This window comes from Momordica charantia, assembly GCF_013281855.1.
Source record: "Momordica charantia cultivar OHB3-1 chromosome 9 unlocalized genomic scaffold, Mcharantia_2.0 BLBB01000009.1, whole genome shotgun sequence".
NCBI lineage: Eukaryota > Viridiplantae > Streptophyta > Magnoliopsida > Cucurbitales > Cucurbitaceae > Momordica > Momordica charantia.
The window spans coordinates 5461425-5484658 of record NW_028275167.1 but is presented as its reverse complement, the minus strand read 5'-3'; the positions used below and the strand labels follow the sequence as shown (position 1 = coordinate 5484658).

The 23234-nt window shown below is 33.9% G+C and overlaps 2 protein-coding genes and 1 non-coding gene across 7 annotated transcripts; 1 reads left to right on the top strand and 2 right to left on the bottom strand.

Moving 5' to 3' along the window:
• Nucleotides 1-810: 810 nt before the first annotated feature.
• Nucleotides 811-7987, bottom strand: LOC111017566 (U3 ribonucleoprotein (Utp) family protein). Its single transcript, XM_022293367.2, has 11 exons — nt 7480-7987; nt 6966-7131; nt 5915-6390; nt 4338-4559; nt 3846-4175; nt 2950-3303; nt 2775-2855; nt 2591-2671; nt 2106-2486; nt 1390-1521; nt 811-1278 (listed from the first exon to the last, which is right to left on the bottom strand). Exons 1-11 carry the CDS (start codon nt 7813-7815, stop codon nt 1114-1116), a joined length of 2724 nt encoding a protein of 907 aa, XP_022149059.1. The 5' UTR covers nt 7816-7987; the 3' UTR covers nt 811-1113.
• A 1547-nt stretch (nt 7988-9534) lies between these two features.
• On the top strand, nt 9535-9606 carry TRNAK-UUU (transfer RNA lysine (anticodon UUU)). Its single transcript has one exon. It is a non-coding gene; the product is annotated as a tRNA-Lys (tRNA).
• A 4761-nt stretch (nt 9607-14367) lies between these two features.
• Nucleotides 14368-23004, bottom strand: LOC111020019 (poly [ADP-ribose] polymerase 2). Of its 5 annotated transcripts, XR_002602609.2 has the most exons (19): nt 22849-23003; nt 22451-22742; nt 22028-22149; nt 21863-21944; nt 21118-21353; nt 20000-20126; nt 19741-19796; nt 18710-18783; nt 18507-18553; nt 18373-18422; nt 18122-18184; nt 17493-17573; nt 17242-17352; nt 17066-17141; nt 16834-16976; nt 16144-16217; nt 15557-15662; nt 15280-15424; nt 14591-14727 (listed from the first exon to the last, which is right to left on the bottom strand). XR_002602609.2 is itself a non-coding variant. In XM_088117749.1 (18 exons), the coding sequence occupies exons 1-18, from the start codon at nt 22930-22932 to the stop codon at nt 14575-14577; spliced, it is 1977 nt and encodes a 658-aa protein (XP_087973875.1). In that variant the 5' UTR covers nt 22933-23003; the 3' UTR covers nt 14368-14574. The 5 variants fall into 5 exon arrangements, 3 of the variants coding, with proteins under 3 accessions (XP_087973875.1, XP_087973876.1, XP_022152249.1); XM_088117749.1 differs by lacking the exon at nt 15280-15424 and having other exon boundaries at nt 14368-14727; XM_022296557.2 differs by lacking the exon at nt 14591-14727 and having other exon boundaries at nt 15164-15424.
• Nucleotides 23005-23234: the final 230 nt, after the last annotated feature.

The following is a 23234-nucleotide window of genomic DNA, read 5'->3' as shown; positions in this document are numbered from 1 at the left end:
CAAAAGAAGTTTGAAAAAGACGTGATATTTCAATATATAGAAAATACAAAGGAAAAAAATTGATATTTAAACAATTAAAAACTAAATTAAATATTTACACATTGGGGGGAGAATATACGTTTGTATTTTGACCACCAAATCAAGTTCTATATTTTTGTCAATTCAGCATATAATATAGCATTTACCTGGTCCCATCCTCATTAGGAAAATGAAACTCAAAGGGAATTCCTCTAACATTTCTCAAGAATAGCGTCAAAATTAGGAGGTACCCAAAAAAAAAAAAAAAAAAAAAACTCAAACTGCATGGAGCCAAATTAGGTCAAACTTCAAATAACCGAATTAAGTAAGAACAAAATCAACTTGATTAATTCGATTCATAAGTTCAGAATAATATAATTACCACCTTCAAATTTCATCCGCTCCTCTTTTCGTATCTCACTCTCATCTAAATCACGGGGTTTTATTTCCAAAAATTTCAGATCTTTCGAGTTTTCATCTCATTCACACGGTCTCACCCTCATCTCTCACAATCTCATCATTGTCCATTCCTTCGTCTATTGCTATTGTTCGCTGTTCACCGATCACTGTCGTTCATTGTTCAACCGTTTGTAGCCCCTCATTGCAAACCAATTCTACCAAAAAAAAAAAAAACACAACGATGACCCAACTCAAAAATATTAGAGTTGGATTGCCCATTTGTTTCAGTTCTATCGAGTAGAAGAATTGAGTCGGTAAAAAAAAAAAAACTCCCCAACTCAACCCAACCTGTGCACACCCCTAATCAAACCCCTAATCAAAAACACCATTCACTTGCAAGAATTTATTCTATCTTCCAACATTAGATTTTTAAATCTATATCAACAAAAATTTCCAATCCAGGTTTCATACAAAAAATAATGATACAGCGCAAAATTGGATTGAACTAAACTAAAATCATACAATAAAATATAAATAAAGCCTAACTATTATCAGATTGCCTCAGCCCAAAATTGATCAAAATTTTCCATCAAATAGATTCCTAAATCACCCTCTCTATCCAAGTTCTCACCTTTGCCTGCTGCAAGCCTCGCCAAAGCTGTGGCCGTGAGGCTGTAATCTAATCATCAACTGATTTTATGCCCCAGCTTTTTTCATCTTTTTGGCCGTTTTTCCACTGTTGCTTTTGCCATTTTTTCTCTTCTGTTTCTGCCCACCTTGTTTTTGCTCCTCGACTTTCCGATGAGGATCGACTTCCTCATATTCGATTGGTTTTATGATAACACCAGACTTCTTCACAACCTGTGTAAAATGAATAGCTCCCATTAGACCAAGTGCCAAAAGGAATCAAAATGTTTCTATCAAGAATGGTCTGTCTATCTGCAATTTTGAATGCAAAACGAGTTTGCTGACCTCGGGTCGATTAAGAGCTCCAATTGCTGATGCTGGGTTGAAGTCGGGGCCGATAGGCATGCGGATGCTGTGCTCAAATACATCCTTCTCCTTGTAAGGAAAAGGCAGTGTCTTTGTATAGAGTTTCTCAGCCTGTCAAATTGAAACGCCAAAAAATGCCCATTCAATCACCATTAACAAGACATAACACTTTAATGGCAATATCTAAAGGCTCGAAAGCAAGAAGATACAAGACACGATGCGACACGACACGCCACGGACATGTTGCCACATCATTTTTTTTAAATCTAGGACAAATGACACTATTGAAATATACATATTTTTAAATATATATCATGAAGAAAATTAAAAGTCAATAAACATGCATTTATATGTTAAAAACATTTGATTTATTTCGCTCTCAAAATTTATTATTTATTTTATATAACTATTTTTTGTCTATTTATCATATTTATCATGTTTGAACATTCGCATGTTCAAACATGCTTAACAAACTATATTCACTTTATACCACTAGTGTATGACACACGTATATTGGACTTACAAATGACCGATTCGTATCCAATAAGTGTTCAAGTGTTTGACGTGTCAAACATGAACACATTATCCGAAATAAAGTGTCCGTGCTTCATTGGTTAATAAGAAATTAAGAGCTATTGCAAATTCCAATTTTCTGAATGGGTACCAGAGATTTTCGCAAATGCTGCGCCACTGACCTTTTTATCCAACTTCTCAGAGATGATAACATGTTTGAGATTTGCATCCTTCCTATTCTTGAGAGCTTCCTGCCTCTTCTTGTTAGCACGATCATGTTCTTCCAGCATCCAAGAAGGTAAGCCTTTTTTCTTCTGGACGTGAGTCCATTGGCCCCATCCAGGTAGTAGTACAGGCTTTTCAGGCTCGGGATTTTCCTCGTTCAGAATTTCCTCTTTTTGCCTCTCAAATTCCTCCTCTACATTGTCTCCTGCAAAAGCTTCGTGAATCAACTCTGCTTGAGATGGAAGTTCATAAGACTCGTTATTAGCTGAGGAAAGAGCCCCTTCTACCATCAGCTCATGATCCGACTCGCTTTGATCATCCACATCTTGAACAGTTTCCTGCATCAGATCAAGGGAAAACATGATAATATCATTAATAGTAATAATAACAACAACAACAATAATGATAACCCCGCTAAGTTGATAGATGAAAGCAATCATACCTTGGGAACTTGACGTTGTAAAGCTGGTTTAGATTTGGTGGCAGCGGTTGTAGTATTCGGTTTTTTTTCAGGATTTTTCACCTGTATATCGGATGCATAGTAATTATAAAAATTTTACTCGAAACAAAATGTTTTAACAAAGACAAGATGATTAGACATACAATGAAAGAACAAAAGCTTCAACCTTTTTCCATGTGTCTGATGCAAAAATGGAAACTTCATATGTTGTCTTAGGACCTGGATCTCTAACAGTTTCATCAAAGCTCTGGGCAAGAAGATGGAAAAAATGCTTATTCAGAAAAAGAAATAATTAAATAGACAAGAGACACTGGTTTAAAAGAATTATGAAACATTCGTACTTTAAAAACTGAATGTTGATGCCTCTTGGAGTCTTCATAAATAATATCAGAACCAATGTTCACATCAACAACTGGACTGCTACTTTTATGGTCCCCAGCATCAACCTCTTCTCTAGCCTCATTATCGTCTTCGCCATCAGTGTCACCATAATAATTTTCTGATTTCATCTTATTTCTTGGTTCTGGAGCAGGTTTTTTCATTGCACCAAAGGTTCTTCTACCACTAGTAGTTCCTGTATTTATATTCTCCGTCTCTGCAGAATTATTAAGCTGCTTCGAAAGCGATTCAAATTCCTGAAGGGCAAGTTTAGCCTCTTCAGCAGCTGCCTCTTCCCTTTTCTTCATTCCACGTACCTACCAGAAAAAGGCAAATAAATTATCAACCAAGAATATTTAACATACGCAAACCAGATAACAGATAACAGATTCATATTTTTAAGGTTGAAGCTAAAATGTCCTCTGCCAAAAAATTCCAACTCCCCTTTCCCCCACAACACACAAAAAGCTGTTACCAATAGTTCCTTAGCAAAATCATTTTTTTCTTTCTTTTTTTTTTCTTTTGATAAGATGCCATTAGCAAAATCATGTTCAAAGGAATAATATAGCTTCCCTTTTACCTTCATCCTTTCTCCTTTCTCTTAGTCTTGTGTGAAAGAGTAGTACTATTCATGAACCTACATAGTATTTCAACAATAATGACCTATGACAATATATAACCTATAGGTGTCTGATGATTTATAGCTTCAAATACCAGTAAGAACTTAACATCATTCCATTAAAATGCTGCTTTATTGTTTTTCAAAATAAAAGTTGGTATAAATAGAATCATTATATCTGAATATTTCATATAATTCATTGATCTTGAAACTACGGACACTATAACGAGCATTTATTACCATGAAAGGCAAAGCAAGCAATCCTGATTCTGGAGCTTCATCCCCATCTTCTAATGCTTTTAAAGTCTTCTCTTTTGCTCTCTCCAACAACTTTGATGCCCCGCTGTAGTTTTCATCCATTGACTGCTCATCTGAGTAATCCTCATCACTACTTTCATCACTGCTACTGCTACTATCGTTCAGTGTGTTCATTTTTCGTGTCAAAGTAGCATGCTGGTGGAGTTGATCAGCTATTGCAGCTCGTGTACCTTCATCTTGGGCATCCAAACCACGACTTAAAATGCGCTTTGCCCACCGTGAGCTATTTTTGTGTTTCAAAGTCATGCGCTCCTAAATGAAAACAGACAAGAGGCAAGATTAAAAAGATTGAACTGAAGTTACTGTCAGGGAAGGAGTTGCAGGATGAAAAAAGCTTTATGAGGAACATTGTTATATTCAACCCCGTTAAGATAACCATCACATATTTAAAAATAACTATACAAATAATCTTACCTCTGCCCGTTTGAACTCCTGCTTCATTGCCAATTCTTTAGCAGCGTCAGGATCCATTTCAATTTGGGCAGACGCCCCCTTCACTCTATCTTTCTTCAACAAACGATGGTAAGTTTTTGATTTGATTTTTTTAATGTGTTTTGCCTTCAGCTCATGACGGAAAAGAAGGCTGCGCATTTTAGCAATGCGATTCTGGCGATCCTTCTCATCCTCAAATGATATCTGCCAAAAATTTAACAAGAAACTATCAGCAATCAACCTAAGCATTACAACAAGGCCTATGCAATATTCAAAAGACATTTGTATGACTTGCATCCTAAAAAGCTCACCTCATGGCAATACACAAATATTAATCCTCAAAACTTAAACCTTCTTTGGTTTGTAAGAGGCTCACACCTCCATGAGGACACAACAGAACCTGTATGCCTTGTGTAATGGTTAGAATAACACCAGATTTATGCCTATTCTTCCTCCACATATGTCTGATATTAATTGATACAACACAGAGCCTTACTACTTTTACCATTGAGGTTCTAAAAGCATTGAAGACAAAGTTGGAGAATAGGTCAATCCTATTAGTGATAATGTGATGATGTTTGGATTGACCTTTAGGATCTTTATCTAATAAAGTTCAACTGATGGATGTGACTCTGAGTGTTTCTGTTTCATACTTTAACATAATCATTTCTGTGACCGAGTACTTTTCATTGATAAAGTAGAGTGAAAGGCTAGCTACATCTGTACTGATTACCATATCAATTTTTCTTAAGAAAAGACAAAAAATAATGACATCTAGCCTCCATAAGGACCATAATGGAAATGCAATATCTGATTTGTTAACTTCTACAATTGATCCAACAAATAAGTCAAATGACTTGCACACGATCCGACATTTCAACTTTGTTCCCTTTGTGGTCTATTAATTCATATAAAGGATCATAAACATGCATAAAAGCTCTGGAAGAAAATTAGATTAAAACCAGTTGGTGAATGTAAGTGTAAATACGGGTTCAGGATAAACCATCTATACATTTTTATAAAAAAAAACAGAAAATTTTAATGGATTAATATATCATAGAATATCCATTCTCTGCATTAAAAAAAACGAATTAACTACCAAAGCGGACATAGCTCAGTGGTAATTGACATATATCTCCAACCAAGAGGCTGTGAGTTCGATCATTTACCCCACATGTTGTGTATTAAAAAAAACGAATTAACCAGACTAATTTTTCTTTCAAGAAAAGTACAATAACATCACTAAAACCCAGCTTCCATAAGGGACATGCAAGAAAAGATCTGTGGAATCTCGTCTGAATTTTATCAAACATAGAGGTCAAGTGACACAAAGATGCTGGCATTTTAATAACATTGTGGTTTATTAATTCAAAAAAGAACAAAAGAATTAAAGGACAGATAAAGACAGAAGACATCTCCAACACAATACCTAAGTTGTCACATGACATCAATAAATTTCGAAAGAGTAGACATTATGGAATTTGAATAAAAGGAACGAGAAAATAAACACTAGCAATGTGATGTAAAACAGCATGAGCAAACGGCAACAGTCCAAATACCTTGTTTAATTCAAGAAGCTTAGAACCATCTTTTCTGTGAGCTTCAATGATCTTCCCATCATGAACAAGTGAAGCAATTTTCTTCTCAATTTCAGTTCTGGGTTCAAATTCAGAAGCTATTGCTCCTACAGTAGAATATCCCAAATCTGCTTCTTCACCTAAGTACAGGGTAGGAGCCTCCCGGTTCTTCTTGACTATTGGCTCCCACTTACTGACTTCTTTCTTTGACTGTTCATAAGCCACTTTTCTCTCAACTCTTTCTCGATCTGATTTAGGAAGTGGAGCCTGCAGTGCCATTGATTTTTTCTCTGTTTGATATGTTCTCTTTCTAAGCATGCTATAGCCAGGTTTTCCTTGAAGAGGATCAAGAAGGTCTTCAATGCTAATGCGACCATTACCATCCAAAACATCACGACTGGGATTATATTCAGACTCTTGATATGCCTCAGATACAACAACATTATTTTTCTTCTTCCCTGAAAGACAGGTTATCAAAATTCAAATTAACATAAGCATATTCGAACAATCCATAGAATTTTTATATGCACTATTCCAAAAGATTTAAGCTATCACATCAAAGAAGTTTCAAGTATCTAAACAGTCTCTTTAACGTCCCCCTCCACGTATGAAAATTTTCAATTTTATTAAAGAGATTAAATATGCAAAATTTTTATTTTTAACTATGAAGGAAATGATGAAATGAGGTATTTAAGATCTACAATTATGATACCAAATAACATTTACCGCTAACACCAAGAAACTTGAACTACTAAGTTAAGGTTAATGAAGGTCAGTCTCCTAAGGATCTAGTAAAGAGAAACAACTCTACGTTAACTTGGAGCAAATAAAACATAGAGGAAGAGATACAACTATCACAAAATTACACTAGAAGATTAATCTCTAAAAATTCTAGTGAGATGTGAGGTTTAGACGGATTAACAATGATATGGGTCCAAAGTTCAAATCCCAGAGCAAACCTTCATACTCTTATATTTCTTTTTATTCAAATTAGATACATAATTCTGCAAAGTGCATACTATAATCACACTACCTTCAAATGCTTCACGTGGCATTCCAGTAATACTTTGTAACATCCTAGCGTGACTTCCACTATCGTCATTTTTAGGATCAGCATCATCTGAATCATCATTCAAGTTTCCTTTACCATCCCTTCCATAAGCTCCCTCCTCCTCGTCATCGGAGAATATATTCTCGTCCTACAATGAGAAGAAGCATTAAGAACCCACCAACCATGGTACACAAAATGCATTTAGTGTAGTTCATACACAAAGACAGAATAATGGAGCTTCGTAGTATCCAAAATTGACCCCCAAATACAATATTAAAACAACGGTCATGAAGTAGTCTATTCATTCTAACTTACTAACGCTACACATCCTTTTATTTTAAAATACCGATGTCCAAGCTTCAAATTTCAGTTCAAAACTTAATTTTACTACTTTCATAATATTCATTAATTCAACGGAGTATGAAAAATCAAATTTCTAAGAAATAGGATAAAACCTAAAAGAACAGAACGGTGAACCAAAAATAATGACCCAGACCTTAAAATGATCAGGCAGCTCGTACTCATAGTTGTCAACTGCATCGTAACGGCGGTTCTTCTTGGACTCCTCCTCCGGAATAACCTCTTCATACTCATAAAAATCCCCGGTAAAAGTCTCTCCCGCATCAGAATCGCCGCCCTCATAACTGTCGAACCCATTAGTGCCGTTCATTCGATCGATTTCCCTCTGCAGCGAGGGGGCCAAGCGAGGGCCCCTTCTGTTCAGTCTTCTCTCATTGCTGCTCTTGTTCTCCTTCTCAGATACTTTTGAGTGCTTTTTCTCGTCGCGCATCTTCTTCTTATCTTGCCTTCTCTTCTGTATCTTCCCCCCCATGGCTGCACGCGAAGAATTGGAATCTCCGGCCGGCGAGAGGGAACGGAGCCGGAGATGGGACTGAGGAGACGGCGTGAAGCGAGGGTTTCCAACTTCGGAGGCGCCAAAAAGAACAAGCACTGCGTTTTTCTTCCTTTCTCGGTTTCTACTTTCTCCTCTTTTTTTTCCTTTTCTTTCTTTTTCTTTTCGTGTTTTTTAGAAATATTTCAAATACATCTAACAAAAAATACATTAATCCAATCTTTTTTCAGGTGATGTAATTTTATTTTAATTATTAATTATTTATTAGTATTAAATAACTTGTTAAAGTAAAAATATTATTATCAATAACACAATAGTAAAATAATTAAAATTTACTATTATTTTAATTACCTACACTCTTTTGCTCCAAGTTAACGTAGAGTTGTAAAAGTAAAAATATTATTAATGTATTTAATAACTAGCTATAACAAAAGTTTAAAATACGTATGTCCACAGATATTTGGAAAAAAATTATGGAAATTATAAAAATAGACAGAAATTGTTTGAATTAGTAAATAAAACTTTAGTTGTAGTTTAATTAAGTTATAATTGATCACTTTTACCCATCATAAGTAAACATATTAGTAACTTACTCATGGAAATGCGGACCAAAATGTCTGGAATAGGATAATGAAGATTTGTTGGACTTTATTTGAATGAGTAAATTAAAATTATGTTAGCTTTATAATCAAATATAGTCTTTAGTTGCCTAATTAAACAACCTATGAAATACTGATACATATTTGATGAAATAATTGTAGAAAATTTGAAATATAAAATTTTATCATATACAAGTGGTGGTGATACATAGAGTAGAACAAGTTATTTTAAACGGCCATAATTTTTAGAAACTTTATTATTCACCTTATCGGCATCATTTATCTTTGATGACGAGCAATGCTCGTCATTCAAGCCCATATTTGTTGCAAAACAATGCTTTCCTCATAGTTGTAGTCTTGACTTAATCTTTTATCATTATAATGTAATATTATCTAGGTTACATTACAAATTTAGTCCATAAACTTTTAAGGCGTTGTAGATCATTGAACTTTCAATTTCGTGTCAAATAGGTCTCTGTTGTTAACTTTGTCAAACGCGGTGTTAGCTTAGTGTTAATTAAATTACAAGTTTAGCCATTTGGACTTTCACGATTGTGTGTAGTAGGATTCTTAAACTTTCAAAATTGTATATAATAGATCCTAAACTTTTAGGTATATGTCTAATAAGTTCTTATTATTGTATTCTATAAAATTTTTGTGACAAGCGCAATTTCCTTCCTCCTCCCTTTACAGGTACGTTCACATGTGTTTTAATTTGTCTAGGTTACCGTACTTTTCCCTTCTCACCGTCTCAAAATTTTTTCCCTAAAACCCATTCCCAATTACACTGCCCCAAGTTTTCGGAAATGTGCCCTAAATCCACCCTTGTTTCGTTTTCTCACTTGCTCGATCAAGCTTTTAAAAAATTTACCCCATACCCCACCCAAATTTTAGACCGAAACAAATTTATCTCAAGTGGTAAATTTCATTTGAGACGTTATAGCCACATAATCTTTAAATAGTATAGTCAGCGCACTATAAAGTTTGACAGACTACGACCTATTGGACTAAACTATAAAAGTTCTTACTAAATTTGTAATTCAACTTACTTAGTACAATAAAATATTAAATTAATTTTGATGGTCATAATTTTTAACCAGCCGTCTTAGCTCAGTGGTAGAGCGCGTGGCTTTTAACCACGTGGTCGTGGGTTCGATCCCCACAGACGGCGTAGAATGTAATTTTTTTCGTTTCCCATCAAATCTGCATTTTTATAACTAAAATAACTAAAAAAAAATTCTCCAGTAGACGAAAAAAACCAGTATTATATAGGTCAAATAAACAATAAAAAGGTCAAAAAAATTTATGCAATTTTCTAAAAATATAAAATTTAATTACTAAGATATCTACATATAATTATTTTTAAAAAACAGTTTAAATATTTTTTGTTAAACAAAGTTTGGTCCAAGTACAACAAATGGTAGAGATTCGAACTTACAACATTTTGGTTGGAAATACATATCTTAACCAGTTGAACTTTGCTCAAGTTGACAGTTAAACAAAACTTAGTAACATACTTTCTCACTAGTCAAAATCTACTTTGCTCATGTTGTCTACTCCTAAAACATGTTTTCAAAATCTAAATCAAAATTTAAAATTTAAGGTTCCGCTTGATAGCCATTTTGTTTTGGTTTATAGTTTTTAAAAATTAAGCTTAAGAAACATTAACTTCACATATGTAATCTTTTCTTTTTGTTTTTAAAATTTGATTAAAAAATAAAATATATTTTCAAGAGAGGTGAAAATCTTACCTTGAGATTATAAAAAACAAACATATTTTTAGAAGTATAAAACTAAAAATCAAAATGTCATCACACAACACTAAAATAAGTAGTTCTTAAAAGAACTTTGTTTTTTGAATTCAGTACAAATATATTTTCAAGAAAAATACTTAAAAAAATTCTATAAACATGCCACGGAAAACAAAATGGTTATCATATGAGTTTCAATTACCTACAAAGTCTGCTCCGTAATACTAGTTAGAGAGAACAAGAAAAGGCGAGGAGGGCATGTTGGAGAAGGGGAGCACGTGCAAAGGGTTAAGAAACGGCCGAGTTTGCACGTGCCCTGCTTCTCCAACGAGAACCTTCTCACCCACACCGTCGAAAAAATCCCACAAACTTTTTTTTTGGCATGGAATTCTCTCTTTTTTCTTCTGAGGTGAAATGGAAGAAGGTGAAGAAGAGGCATTGGTATTTATAACTGTAAGTTTGGAGAGAGAGAGGGGAAAAATCTTTGCCTTGCCTTGGCATGGTATGCCATGCCCTCATAATGAAGTTTGTAAGTAGTGCAACAAAATTCAAAATGAGACCAAACAATGCACTTTTTCATAAAAACATCACCAACCCAATTGTTCCTTAATGCCCCCAAAAAAGAAGAGAAAAAAGGTAAATTAAGATATCAAATTAAGAAAAATTGATACACGTCCTCAAAGTCGATTCTTTTCTCTCTTTGAAGCCAATCGAAATCCACAAAATCTATTGAGAATATGTAGAGGTGTTTATATAAATAGTATAGAATAAATAAATATAAGTAAAATCGAATTCAAATGTAATATAAAACACACTCAGAAAAGTCACGTTTATATTAGATTTGAAAGGGAAAAAAAGATTTCTCTAGTATCTACCTGGTTATGGTAAAAGGGGTCAGTTTTACCATTCTTAAGTTCTAAAATGATATTGGATTTTTCTACCAATGTACATCGGAAAGTTTTTTTTTTTTTTTGGAATATTACATCACAAATACGAGGTAGAGATTCGAACTCACAACGTAATACCAAAAATATAGAAAACATCTTAACCACCACTGTATCATAGCTACATGGTGTAGCTGGGATAAAAACCTACAACCTTTTAGAAGAATCAACATAAGCATAACCAAGCGATGAAAACATTCTCTCTTTTTCTTTCAGAGAAAAAGAATTCTCACGCTGTAGTTTAGAGTAGTCTAGAGGGATAGAGATGTAATTAGGCAATAGAGTACTACTAAAAGAAAAATGATAGTATTAACTAAAGTTAATAATATTGGAAAGAAACGTATAGGGGAGAACGAGACTTGAAGAGTTATTTGTCAACCCGAACATTGCTTAACTGGTTAAGACAATTATCTAGACGATGAGTTTGGATTAATGGAAAATTGTGTAAAAATGATGAATATGTAAACCAAAACCGAGCGTGCGGAATTAAAGGCAATTGTCAGAGTGCCCACACACACACACCCAAATCCAAAATTGAAGTGAAAAAAATAGGTTTTGTGAAAGGATCATATCTGAATTGAAGAATGAGAATAATTATGTTGAGGAGAAATTGTACTGCTTTTAGGGTTTGCGTGTTTGGGTTTCAAGGCTTTTGAGTTTTTGAGTATGGACCAAGTTTTCTCAAATGCCACCATTAAAGTTGCTCAATTCATTGGGCTTTATTTATTTATTTTTTCTTTTTTTAAAGCCTTACCAAACAAATTTCATACGCTAATATGAACATAACTCAATAGTTACTCGTATTTGTTGTACTAAAAAACTTTCAATTTCATGTTAACATGATCAGCATAGCTCAACTATTTAAAGACATATGTTAAAAGAAAATCAAAGCCAAACCCAAAAAGAAAAAGAAAAAAAACTATTTATCTTAATTAGTTTAGTGGACAATAATTGACGAAGGTTGCTTAGTTTGGTAAGGATGAAAGATTGAACCTCTGACCTCTAGAAAAAGAGCCAGATGACTTAACCACTCAAATATACACATATTGGCTTGATTAAGAAAAAATCATAAGATAGAGTGTTTCACTGTTTAAACCTAAACGGTGAGTTGCACATTTTGGGTGAACTAAAATTTCAAAATTCAAGCATTAAATTTTATAATTTTTTTTCCCTTTTCTGCATATGTGGAAATAATTTTTTTATTTTATTGGTACTTTATTGAATACTTGCATTCGTGACATAATTCAATACACGCATACTTCACAATTTGAATATGCCACCAAAATCTTGAAATGCTTTCAAAACTGAGACTAAGGTTGGAGAGAATCTAATGTTCTCATTATACAAGGTTGATCTAATCGTATAAGAAGAAGGTAAAAGGACAAATTAATATTAATACAAGAATATAAAATATACTAATATATACTTTAACAACAACGGTAGAGTATTCGAAACTAGAGAACTAAAAATAAAGAATTTCGAAACTTCTTGAATTCTATTCTGAATTATAATTAAAAGAATCTTTTTTATTATTGATTAATTAATTATTAATTTAATATTTATAATAAATTGTTAATGGGGACGGGACAAAAGTATGAAATATATTTTTGCTACCTATTACTTTTCAATATATTAGATTTAGGTCAAAGCGAGCATAGATCAACGGTAATTAACACCTGCTCCAAAATTGATGACGTGAGTTGGAATACATATTTATATATAGGATTAAATTATAATTTTAGTGTCCATGTATCAACAATGATCCAATTAATGCCTATAGAATTTAAACGCAGTTAAAAAACACTTATAGTTTTTGTACTTTGTATATATATATATTTTTTTTGTTGAAGTAACGATTTAGTCCATTAAATTTTAAAATTAATGATTTAGATCGATTACTTTCAAATGGGTAACAATTGAGTGCATGAAATTTAGCGTGAAACCATTTAGTCCCTGAAGTTTAAATTAAGTTTGCATCGGTTTAGTTCCTATTGTTAAATTTTTTATATATGTAGATTGATAAATCAATGAGAGTTCAAGAATTATTTATAAATTACAAAAATCAAATCATTATATGATAAAAATTGACGCTTAATTTTGATGAGAATTTTCATGGTAGAGACTAAATTATTACAAATTTTAAACTATAGGGACTAAATTTTTACATATTAAAATTCGATGACTAATTATTACCAATATGAGAGCACATAGACTAAATCATTATAATTAAAAGTTCAGGGATTAAATCGTTAAAACAAAAGCTAGGCGATCTCCTCCTTTGAAATTGCATATATAAACCACTCGTGGGCATTAGATTTTTGTTATTTCTCACTAGTGATACGAAAATCCAATACATTTAAATCAAAAGATATGAACAATAATGAATGAATGAATTAAAAGTTGTGAATTAAATTAAATTAGGAGTCCACTAAAAAGAATTAAGCTAAGGTGAAAATACAAAGATTCAAAATGTGGGTTTCAATAACTTTAGTTTATTTTGTTCCGGGCACTTTCAGTACCTTCAAAATCTTTGCTCGTCTCAAAATTTTCGAAACGGATCATTTTAGTCTCTATTTAAAAATTTTCAACACAAGTTCTATACCTAATGAAACCCTCTAATCAAAAGCTATAACTATATTTCAAGAAATTTATTGGGTATTGTGTCGTATTGAAATTTTGACCGAAAAAAAGAGAGATAAAGGAAGAAAATAAAATGACCGAAACGATCACCTTCTAAAAGTACGATAACCAAAATGAAGGGACCAAATTAGGGGTGTTCAAAAAATCCGACAACCCGACTAACCTGATGAACCCAACCCTGGGTATCGGGTTCAACCTTTGAAAATTCGAATCAACTCAACCCAACCTGAATTTATTCATATATGTATATTTTTTTAATTATATATTTATAATATATCTATCTTCAATGTCAACCTTACATCTAGTTTTAGTCATAGCCATTCATTTAAGGTTTTCATATTATCTTCTTCTATTTTGTATCTTAATCTCATCCGTCCATTTAATTTTAATCCTAACTTCCCATCGTCGCGAAAATTAAAGAAAAAAATACAACCCGACAACTCAACCCAATCCAACCCGAAAATATTGGGTTGGGTTGAATTGGGTTGACCATCCAATTCAAATCTGACGGTTCCTATATATGGCAAATCCGAAAATTCAGATTTGTCCCAAAACTAGTCGTAACCTGACTCAACCAAACCCGTGAACACCCGTAACTAAAATAAACTAAACGTATCCAAAAAACAAAAAAGAAAGTAATTCAAGGTGTGGTGGAGATGGATATACATATGTTGTGGGAGAAGAGGATAGATTGAAAGTGAGGTAAGGGTGGAATCTAGAAGGAGACTTTTGAAAGAGAAGCGTGTTTGACTTTTGGGAGACGAATCAAGAAGAACAGCAACACAACAAAACAAAAATTGTACCTCATTGGTTTGAAATCTTTGTCTCTGCAATTGATTCTTGAACTGGTTGTATCTTTTTCCCCGATCTCCCACAAGAACAAGAAAAATAATAGGTTACTTTACTTGTTGCCCATTCACCCATCATTCTTCTCACTGCTTTTTCTTTTCTTTTTGCCTAAAGAAAAAGAGAGAATTATGTAAAAGTCACCATTTCTTTAAAGGTTTCTTATGTAGTAAAGTTATTTCTTTTAAATTTTACCATTTCTTTAACATATTATCTAGGGATGTTTTCGTCTTTCTTATATATTGTGTTGATGACGTGGCATTTAGAGTTTAGCAAGGAGGTTATTTAAAGCGTGACGATTAAGTTGTTTTACAGTTTTAGATTGAATGATAACAAAATTGTAGCCATATACTTTCTTTTCAAGTTAATAGTGATTCACTCTATCTTGTGAAGTGTTCCACTCTTGAGCTAAATACAAGAGCTTTGTTCTTCAAGCAATAGATCAATTTGAGAGTTTTAGTGTTTGTAAATTAGAGGTTCACATACCCAAAGGGATCATAATTCCAATTCGATTTTCCTATCAGCAATAACTTGTACAAAGGGGAAATAAAGGAAACATTCTTTTCTTCTTCTTTTATTTATTTACTTTTTCTCTTTTACAATATCACATTACTAATACAAATTTTTGCTCCCATAATCACACCATAAGATAGTACCACTGACCTAGAACTGGGACACTTGGAGATTGAACTGAGCAATGCTTTGTGCTGCCAGTTCAATATTTAAAACGGAAATTCACTTGAACAACATAGCGCATCCTAATTTGATCCACATTGTACACTATATACTCATTATACAACAAGGCGCCCTGTGAGAAGTATCCATACAATTTTTCAGACTAAAATTTGCTGATAATCGATCAATGATGTAAAAGATAAAGAAACGGATTTTGATGCAAAAAACATGGAAAAAATATTATGTGGGTTACTGAAAACTGTACCTTATGACGCTGATTGTGTTTTGGTTTTCCCAAGGGAACAACGACACCATCATCGAGCGTCACAGCTTTGGAGATATTTGGTTCTGTTTGTCCTACTCCCTTCGTGCTGCAATATTTGGCATATTAAGTTTTGCTTCTCTAAGACCTCAGTCATAAAAGCTCATGCAAACGTGAAAGTTTTGTCTGTGAGAAAAATTAAAATTGTATGTCCACGCTGTCGTTAACTTTAGGTTTTAGGAGATCCATTCAAGGGGATGGTCGTAAATGAAATAATCATAGAAGTAATTGTATGGCCACGCTGTCATGTGCAAACTTTACTTTATTAAACTACCACTGAATCTAAAAACTTAAGTTAATTATAAGTTAGAGCATATTAAATTTTTTAAACATATTCTTGACGCTTCTCTTCACTTGTGATATGAGAACAATTGGACTATTGTATGAAACAAGGAGGAAATTAAATGTACCTCTAACTTGATATCATATTAAAGTACTGTGAAATTCAAAAGCTTAAAAGCTAATAAGTTAATGTATATTAACTTTATATGCATATTCGTTACCGTGCTCAATAAGATTTGGCAACAAACCTGAGCTTGCCCTCGGGCAAATTGTCTGCATCGTATTTTGCATCTAGAAGTTCAGCCATGTCACCGAGCGCAACCTAGAGATTTCACAGCTGGACAAGTTTGTAAGTACATTCAATTTGAAGGCAAACAAGGTTTTCATGATAAGAATAAATCACAAGTGAAATTAACACCACTACTAAACGTGGGATAAGCACAACTACTCGGATTCAATCACATTGCCAAAGCCAGTAAGCGGCACATGAGTTCAGCCTGTTTGGAGCTGTTACCAACCTCCAAAAAACTACAAAAAGAAAATATGGCAGCCAAAAGGCAAGAGCTCATATAGATTACTGGTTAATATGATAAATATACTCCACTTTCCATCTGTTTTGTTTATACCCGACAACACAAACGATCTAAGAAGAAAACGGTTAAGTGGGTTAATTGGGCGAGATAGCTTTTGGTGAGTAACTGGAAGAGATAGTGGAGAATTTGCAACGGAACCAGATAAAGTTCAATTAGGAGGGAAATTTAGTATTAGTTTAGGAAGCAGTGAACTCCCATGAATGTCTGGATACTGTAATTCTTACTAGTAAGTCGCAAGTTCTCTAGTTCTACACTAACACTATTCCACAGTATTCAGTGAGTTCAAATTCATTCCCAGAAATTTTAAAAAAATAACAACCTATATATAGTAAGTTTAATAACAACCTCACATAAAAGCAGCACACCGGTTGTGGCGGCATTAGATGCATAACAATAGTTTGCACTTTTGGAGAACATATCGGCAAAGTAAACCCCCTTCCCAAACATATAACCTGTTACGGGTGCTTCAGGTGGAGCTATGCGCAAACCTGGGTAAGAGCAAAGTAATCAGACTTAACAACCACAAACTAGCAAAAATAAGATCATGGGAGGAAACGTGAAACTTAAAAATGAAGACCTTGGGAAAGAATGCCAGTCCAATTTGTAAGCCGAGAACCATGCCACAACAGCTTCCTGTTCTTCGTATTAGAAAACTATTCACAGTGTAAAAGATAATAATTAATAAATTGGATTGAGTCTTTTATTAATAAGGAAAGACATACTGATAATGACACCACAGGTAATGCCAAACACCTTTTCAAAACGCTCATTTTCTCCCTTTCTTGATACCCTAAATATTCGAACAATATCAACGGCATAATTTGAATGTGTTTCTGCATGTGTATTATGTGCATACTTTGAAACCTGGAAACAAAATAAAGGAAATACAAAAACCAAAGGCTTGTTATTTCTGACCAACACTAATAGCAATGAATCCGGAAGGAACTCTGATTATCCATCCAAAATTAAAAGACTTGACATGCAAATTGAAATACAATCATTACCATAGAGAATTCTTCAGAGTCAGCTTCAACTGGTGATAGTTCACAATGAAGGCGTTGGTAATGAGAATACAAGGGATCTTCCTGTCATAATGATAGAATCAGACCAGTAAACATAACATAGCAATAGAACCAGCTAGCTAGCATTCAACAAATCCTAGATCCTTTTTTTTTTCTTTTCTTCTAACAAGACAAATCCTAGATCTAGAATATATCAAAAGATGTTACATGTCAATAAGAACAGGTATAATCAGGACGCAAATCATCAAATGCAGGAAGTTGGCAATGTCAAATTCCAAGAATACTAAATTTATTAGTTTTTCTCATAAGAAACAAAAATTTATAAGATAAGAATATGCATCATTGAAATAGTAGCATAAAAGACTTAGAATGTCAAAATTCTAAACTATGCCTCACCACAGAAGTCAAGAGGAGAATAGCAGAAACCAAAATCATGTATATTGTGATCCATAAAAAGGCCATGGGACTTTTAGGAAATTATTTCATCTAGATATTGCAAATATAGGAAAGGCACCTTGACAAGGTTATCCTTGTAATTCAGTTGATTAATGTTAACTAAGGCAGGAATAGGAATCGGCATTTGCTTCTTAATAAGTACGCAATAGTAGTACCTGCATGCCATTAACTTCCTCCAATAGTTTTGTGGCAAGCTCAATTTCACCTAACGCCTCAACCTTCAAGTCAATAATAACAAAATCACATTTAGAATAATATTATGGTTACAATTCAAGCTCAAGCTACAAAGGTGATCAATTAACAGCGAAATATTTAAGGGATTCCTTTCGTATAGTTTTTTTCATTTTTCTCATTATTTAATCATTTTGGGAAGATCTAGATAGTGGAAACGGGAAAGCAATGTTACCATTTCCAACTTGCTTTTCAATTTTTGAGGGGTGTCAATCACAAATTCGCCTGCCATCATAAATTTCGTAGTGGTTCAGTTGTTAGTTCAGATTAAGGCAATATGTGATTGTAAGAGGGAGGGAGAGGACTCACGCATCTTCTTAAATCCAAAGTCATGAGGAATTACAGTGTAAAACTCCCTGCCAAAAATTTGCGACACCTTTGAATCTAGAAGTCAAAACTGAATGCAAAACTTTTGGTACAGAATTTGAAGAATTATATTGTTCTCTTAGGAATTTTGAGATTATTGAACGTGCGTAGATGAGACAAACACAGTCCATCAGGTGCACACTTACCCACTTAGTTGCTCAAGTAGACTTCTCTTTGACAGACCAATCACATCAGAAATTCGTTTCAAGACCTCATAACCCTAACATAAATAAAAAATGAAGTTAGTCGGGCTGAACGTACATGAAGAACTAGAGATAAATAGAGGCACAGCATTATAAATTTAAAAGTCCAAGATCAACTTCCATAAATAAGAAAGACAATTGGCATAACCCATCCCGAAGGAATTGCATGTAAGTTTAAAGGAAAACACATGATTGAATATTTTCATTTTACCAAGTTATTGATAAATTAAAATACTGTCCGGCTAAGAAAGCCATATACTTCGACCTAAGAACATTTTGTTGTCCACAAAAGCATATTTAGGAATTGAAAAACTACTGAGCAGAAAGAAGCTGTGTCACTCTTAATCCAGCAGGACTAGCACCAAGAATCATGATAAGGATGAGAAATTAAGAATCCAGTATTCATTCTAACAAAGTATTTTAATGACAAGAATATATCTCAGAATTTGAAGCACCTTCCATGGTAGTCTTGAAATTCAAAGCAATAAATTGTCTTACGCTCGAAGGATTGTAAATTTTGAAGCTTTTCGAGATTATATCAAACACGCTAGAGATATGGTGAAATCCTAAGCAGTTCCATGATAATTAATCCAGTAAATGCAGGGAAATATCTCTACTACAAAAATTAAAATTTTCCCAAGCATGCATTTTTCTGATTGTTTCATGTAGAACTTTTACAAAAAGACATTCCCTTTAATGGTTACGTAGAATCTTACACTTCTGATGGCAATAGTCAAAAACTTAGTTTGTCAAACAGTTCCTAAGCTTGTCATATAAGTGCAAGTAATTTTTTTAATGGGAAGTTAGGAGCACAAAAATGTTAGTAACATAGTATAAACAAGCATGACATTCATTTTTAAGCAGACTTCCAATTCTAGAATAACAATACAGAAAAGTGCCATTTATATATGACAAACTTAAGAACTCTGTTGAAACATAAGCAAATAAGAAATTTCAACAGACTAAGCACTTGCCTTTAAAATTGTAGATTTGCTCAGTTTTCCAAGTGGCAACTTTTCAGCATTGTACCCTAGGATCAAATATCTCTTCAGGCGGTTGTACACAAATGAACTCATTCAAAAGAACTCTTAAAGTGATCACTTAATAAAGCTCTATCCATCTATATATATATATATATATATATATATATATATATATATATATATATATTTGATATTAACCTCATACTAGGAGGGACAAAAATATTGGAAGTGTATAAAAGGGTCAACTGACCAATTTCCATCATTTGTTGCTTCATCATGCTAATGTTGCAAATGAGAGAGATAAACTTTGCAATGCATGGATCGAGTTTCGTCTCACAAGGTTGAATCTCTGAAGTGGATTCACGTATCTCATTGACCTAAAGTCAACAATGGAGTCATTAGAAGCACAATATTAACTTTATTTCCATTTGGGTACAGAGGTCATTTTTTCCTATAGAAATTCCCACTCAATGGGATGTGGAATTCTCATTTTAATGGCGACGAGACAAGGACAATTCTTTATTATATTTCAATTTTAGGAACAATGATGGATCAACCTTACTCCTGTTTTCTGAAGTAAAATTGGTAATACTATTATTGCATTTCTACTAAAATATATTACTAAATATATCAATGAATTTTTCATATTTTTGCTATGTAAAGGCTTCTATACGTTAAGTAACAAAAAGTATTTGATTCAATTAATTATTTTAGACCAAAAGGCTTCTGCTCATTTGAGAAAAATCCTTGTGGATAACCATTTCACTGAAAGAAATCCGCAGCCCCCACTTCGATTACTTTTAAGTGGAGAATTTTAGAAGGATGGGGATCATTTGTCTCCATCTCCTATTCTCAGTCTATTCAGTTGGCATTTCCACTTTTGGGATGAGAGAGGGAGAGGATGGTAAAAGGTCGGAAATAGGAATTAGTGTAATTCTTTGTATGCCAAACCCAACTTTTATTCTCTCCTGTATAATTCTAAATAATCGCTCCATAGATGCTCAAGTAATAATGAAGCAAGCAATGTCCTTTGTACAGAAAGGTCATTGCCAACGCAGGAAACCTTGGAAGAAAGGGATACTGGCACCATATCATGATTAGATGCAATGTTTTATTCTATAAGGTATCTGTATTCTGTGAATCGAAGGTGCATTTTTACCAAAATAAGACCTCTTTAACAATTTTTTCTTCATGTATTTTAATTCAAATGTTCCTACTTTATACTTAGCAAGATAGCTTCACTTCTAATAAACTGGAGAAAGGATATCATGTTATACCAAACTAAACTATATTATTTAATGTGTACCTCAAGATTCAATATTCATAAATTAAATGTGAAAACCGACATTTGGAATTGGGACCACTTACCGATAATTCTTTTTCATTTTCGCTGTAGTCCATCTCCAACCAGGTATAACTTTTTGGGTGACAAATGAACCCTTTTCTGTTAGACCAGTGATTCTTTGTTTTAGCAAAGAATTTCTGTTGAAATTCCTGTATTGCACTTTCTTGTGATTTGAAAGGGCCTTGTAAATTGTCTTGACCCTTCACACCTACTCTTCCCCACCTAGTGTAAACCATGTAAGTACCACCACCATCAGATTCTGCATATGATGGAAACTCCAGCATTCAATAAATCATATACAACTAGATGAAATGCCAAGACAGCTTCATCAAAACTGTCATAACTTCTTCAACAATAAAGGAAAGTTCCACTAATTTTAAGAGTCAAGCTTAAAGCCCTGTCTATTTTCCATTTAGGAAAAAAAAATGCAAGCTACACTCTCTGTATTAGAAAATTTTACAAAATCTACACAAAAGCATGAAAACTCTACTCATCTCCTATTTTCAATTAATTATTGTTGTTTTAAAATTTAAATGACAATAGTTCAATGGAAAATTCTTATAATCATTGTCAGTTATTCATCCAAGTGGCACAGTATTTTCAATTTTAACTTTAAAATTATAACTTTCGATTGCGTCTGTTCAACCCATGTCAAAAATATTAGGAGATTGTTTTGTCCTCCCTCAGAATCAAGACGCACCACATTTACGGTTAAATCAAAATCGACTAAGGTATCTATCTAATGTTCATATAAGGGAGGATGTTTACCAAGAACTTGAATCACATAAAACTTGTTATTGTTGTGTCCAACATTTGTCTGATTCAACATGGCATCATAAATTTCGTCACCCTGCAAATGAATAGTTGCTGTTCATGCTTAGAAAACAACATAATATGTAAAAAGGCATCATTTCTACTCAAACTGAGACTTACCACTTGCAGAACATGATACTCTATCTTGACTTGATCAGGAAGCCACTGGTCCAGCACCGCTGCACCCTTTTTGGTCGCAGTAATAATCTTCTCCTTGGTACCAACATTTCCATCCTTACTTTCTGTGAAAAAATCACGAAAACCAAATTTCCCCCAATTTAATGATATAGACTGATAACGACCATTGTCAATTCGTGCTCCTAGTGCATTTACAACTCAAACTTAGAATTCGCAGTTTGTATATCTTGATAACCGAAATCTTCTTCCAAGTTCAACTGACTAAATTAGCTTCTAATAACAAACCTCGTAACATCTACACCTAACGGGAAGTACATGAATCGCAATAAACAAGTAACAAGGCGCCAAACGCAACTGATTCTTCACAATATAAAAAATCCCCCAAGTCAAAATATAATTCCATACCGTCAGTTTCGTCTTCTGCATCTTCCCCTTCTTCCTTCTCCACATCTTCACAAAGCCTCTTCAGCAACTCCTTCTTCAACCCATTGGAAGAAATGCCACGACGAACCGCTTCCTCCCGCAGCTGCTGCACATTCATTTCCCGCAACTTCTCGACAGCTCCGATTAAGTCACCTCCATCGGGATTTCCAGTATCTTCCGAGTCCCTCCCCCTCTTCTTCCCACCAGCTGCAGTAGCACCTCCATCTTTTAACGATTCTTCCTCCTCGCGAATGGCGGATTCCAGGCGATGAACCTGCATAAACAAAACAAAGTGAAGGAACGCCACTGTCACCGGAAGGCGGAAGCTGAAGGAGAATGCGATTCGGAAGAATAGAAGAGTAAGGATTGGGATTGAAAACCAGAGCGGGCTTAGTTCCGGAGGTGTCGAGTCCACGTCGAGCCAGTTGCTTACGGAGTTCATCAACCTTCAGCTTGCTCGCCATTTCCAGGGACGAGCTCCAATAGTTGCAGAGAGGAGCTTTTTATAGTCAGCCCCTCAGTCCCGTTGTGGAGAAGCGCTGTCGTCTCGAAAATGAGAAATGTAGCTCTTAAACTGTTGTGAAAAGATAAAATTGCCCCTGCATTCTCCATTTTACAGTAGTATGTAAATTATAGCTTTAGTTCATTCGTCTTCCCATTTTCAATTTTTTTTTCTCTCTTACTTTTAAGTTTAGTTATTTTAGTCAAATGTGAGGTAAGCCTTTGCATCTTAAGGGTGAAACTGAATACTTTCGAAATTTAAGTG

Bases quoted from the DNA above. Each gene is read 5' to 3' on its own strand.
- LOC111017566 (XM_022293367.2), bottom strand. From the start codon at position 7,815: ATGGGGGGGAAGATACAGAAGAGAAGGCAAGATAAGAAGAAGATGCGC. The intron at 4,560-5,914 runs GTATTTGGACTG...AATTTTTGGCAG, and splicing joins AGCTTCTTGAATTAAACAAG to ATATCATTTGAGGATGAGAA. The intron at 3,304-3,845 runs GTAATAAATGCT...TTTTTCTGGTAG, and splicing joins TGCTTGCTTTGCCTTTCATG to GTACGTGGAATGAAGAAAAG.
- LOC111020019 (XM_088117749.1), bottom strand. From the start codon at position 22,932: ATGGCGAGCAAGCTGAAGGTTGATGAACTCCGTAAGCAACTGGCTCGA. The intron at 20,127-21,117 runs GTAAGTGGTCCC...TGTTGACTTTAG, and splicing joins AAAATGAAAAAGAATTATCG to GTCAATGAGATACGTGAATC. The intron at 16,977-17,065 runs GTCTTCATTTTT...GCTCTTACCCAG, and splicing joins GACTGGCATTCTTTCCCAAG to GTTTGCGCATAGCTCCACCT.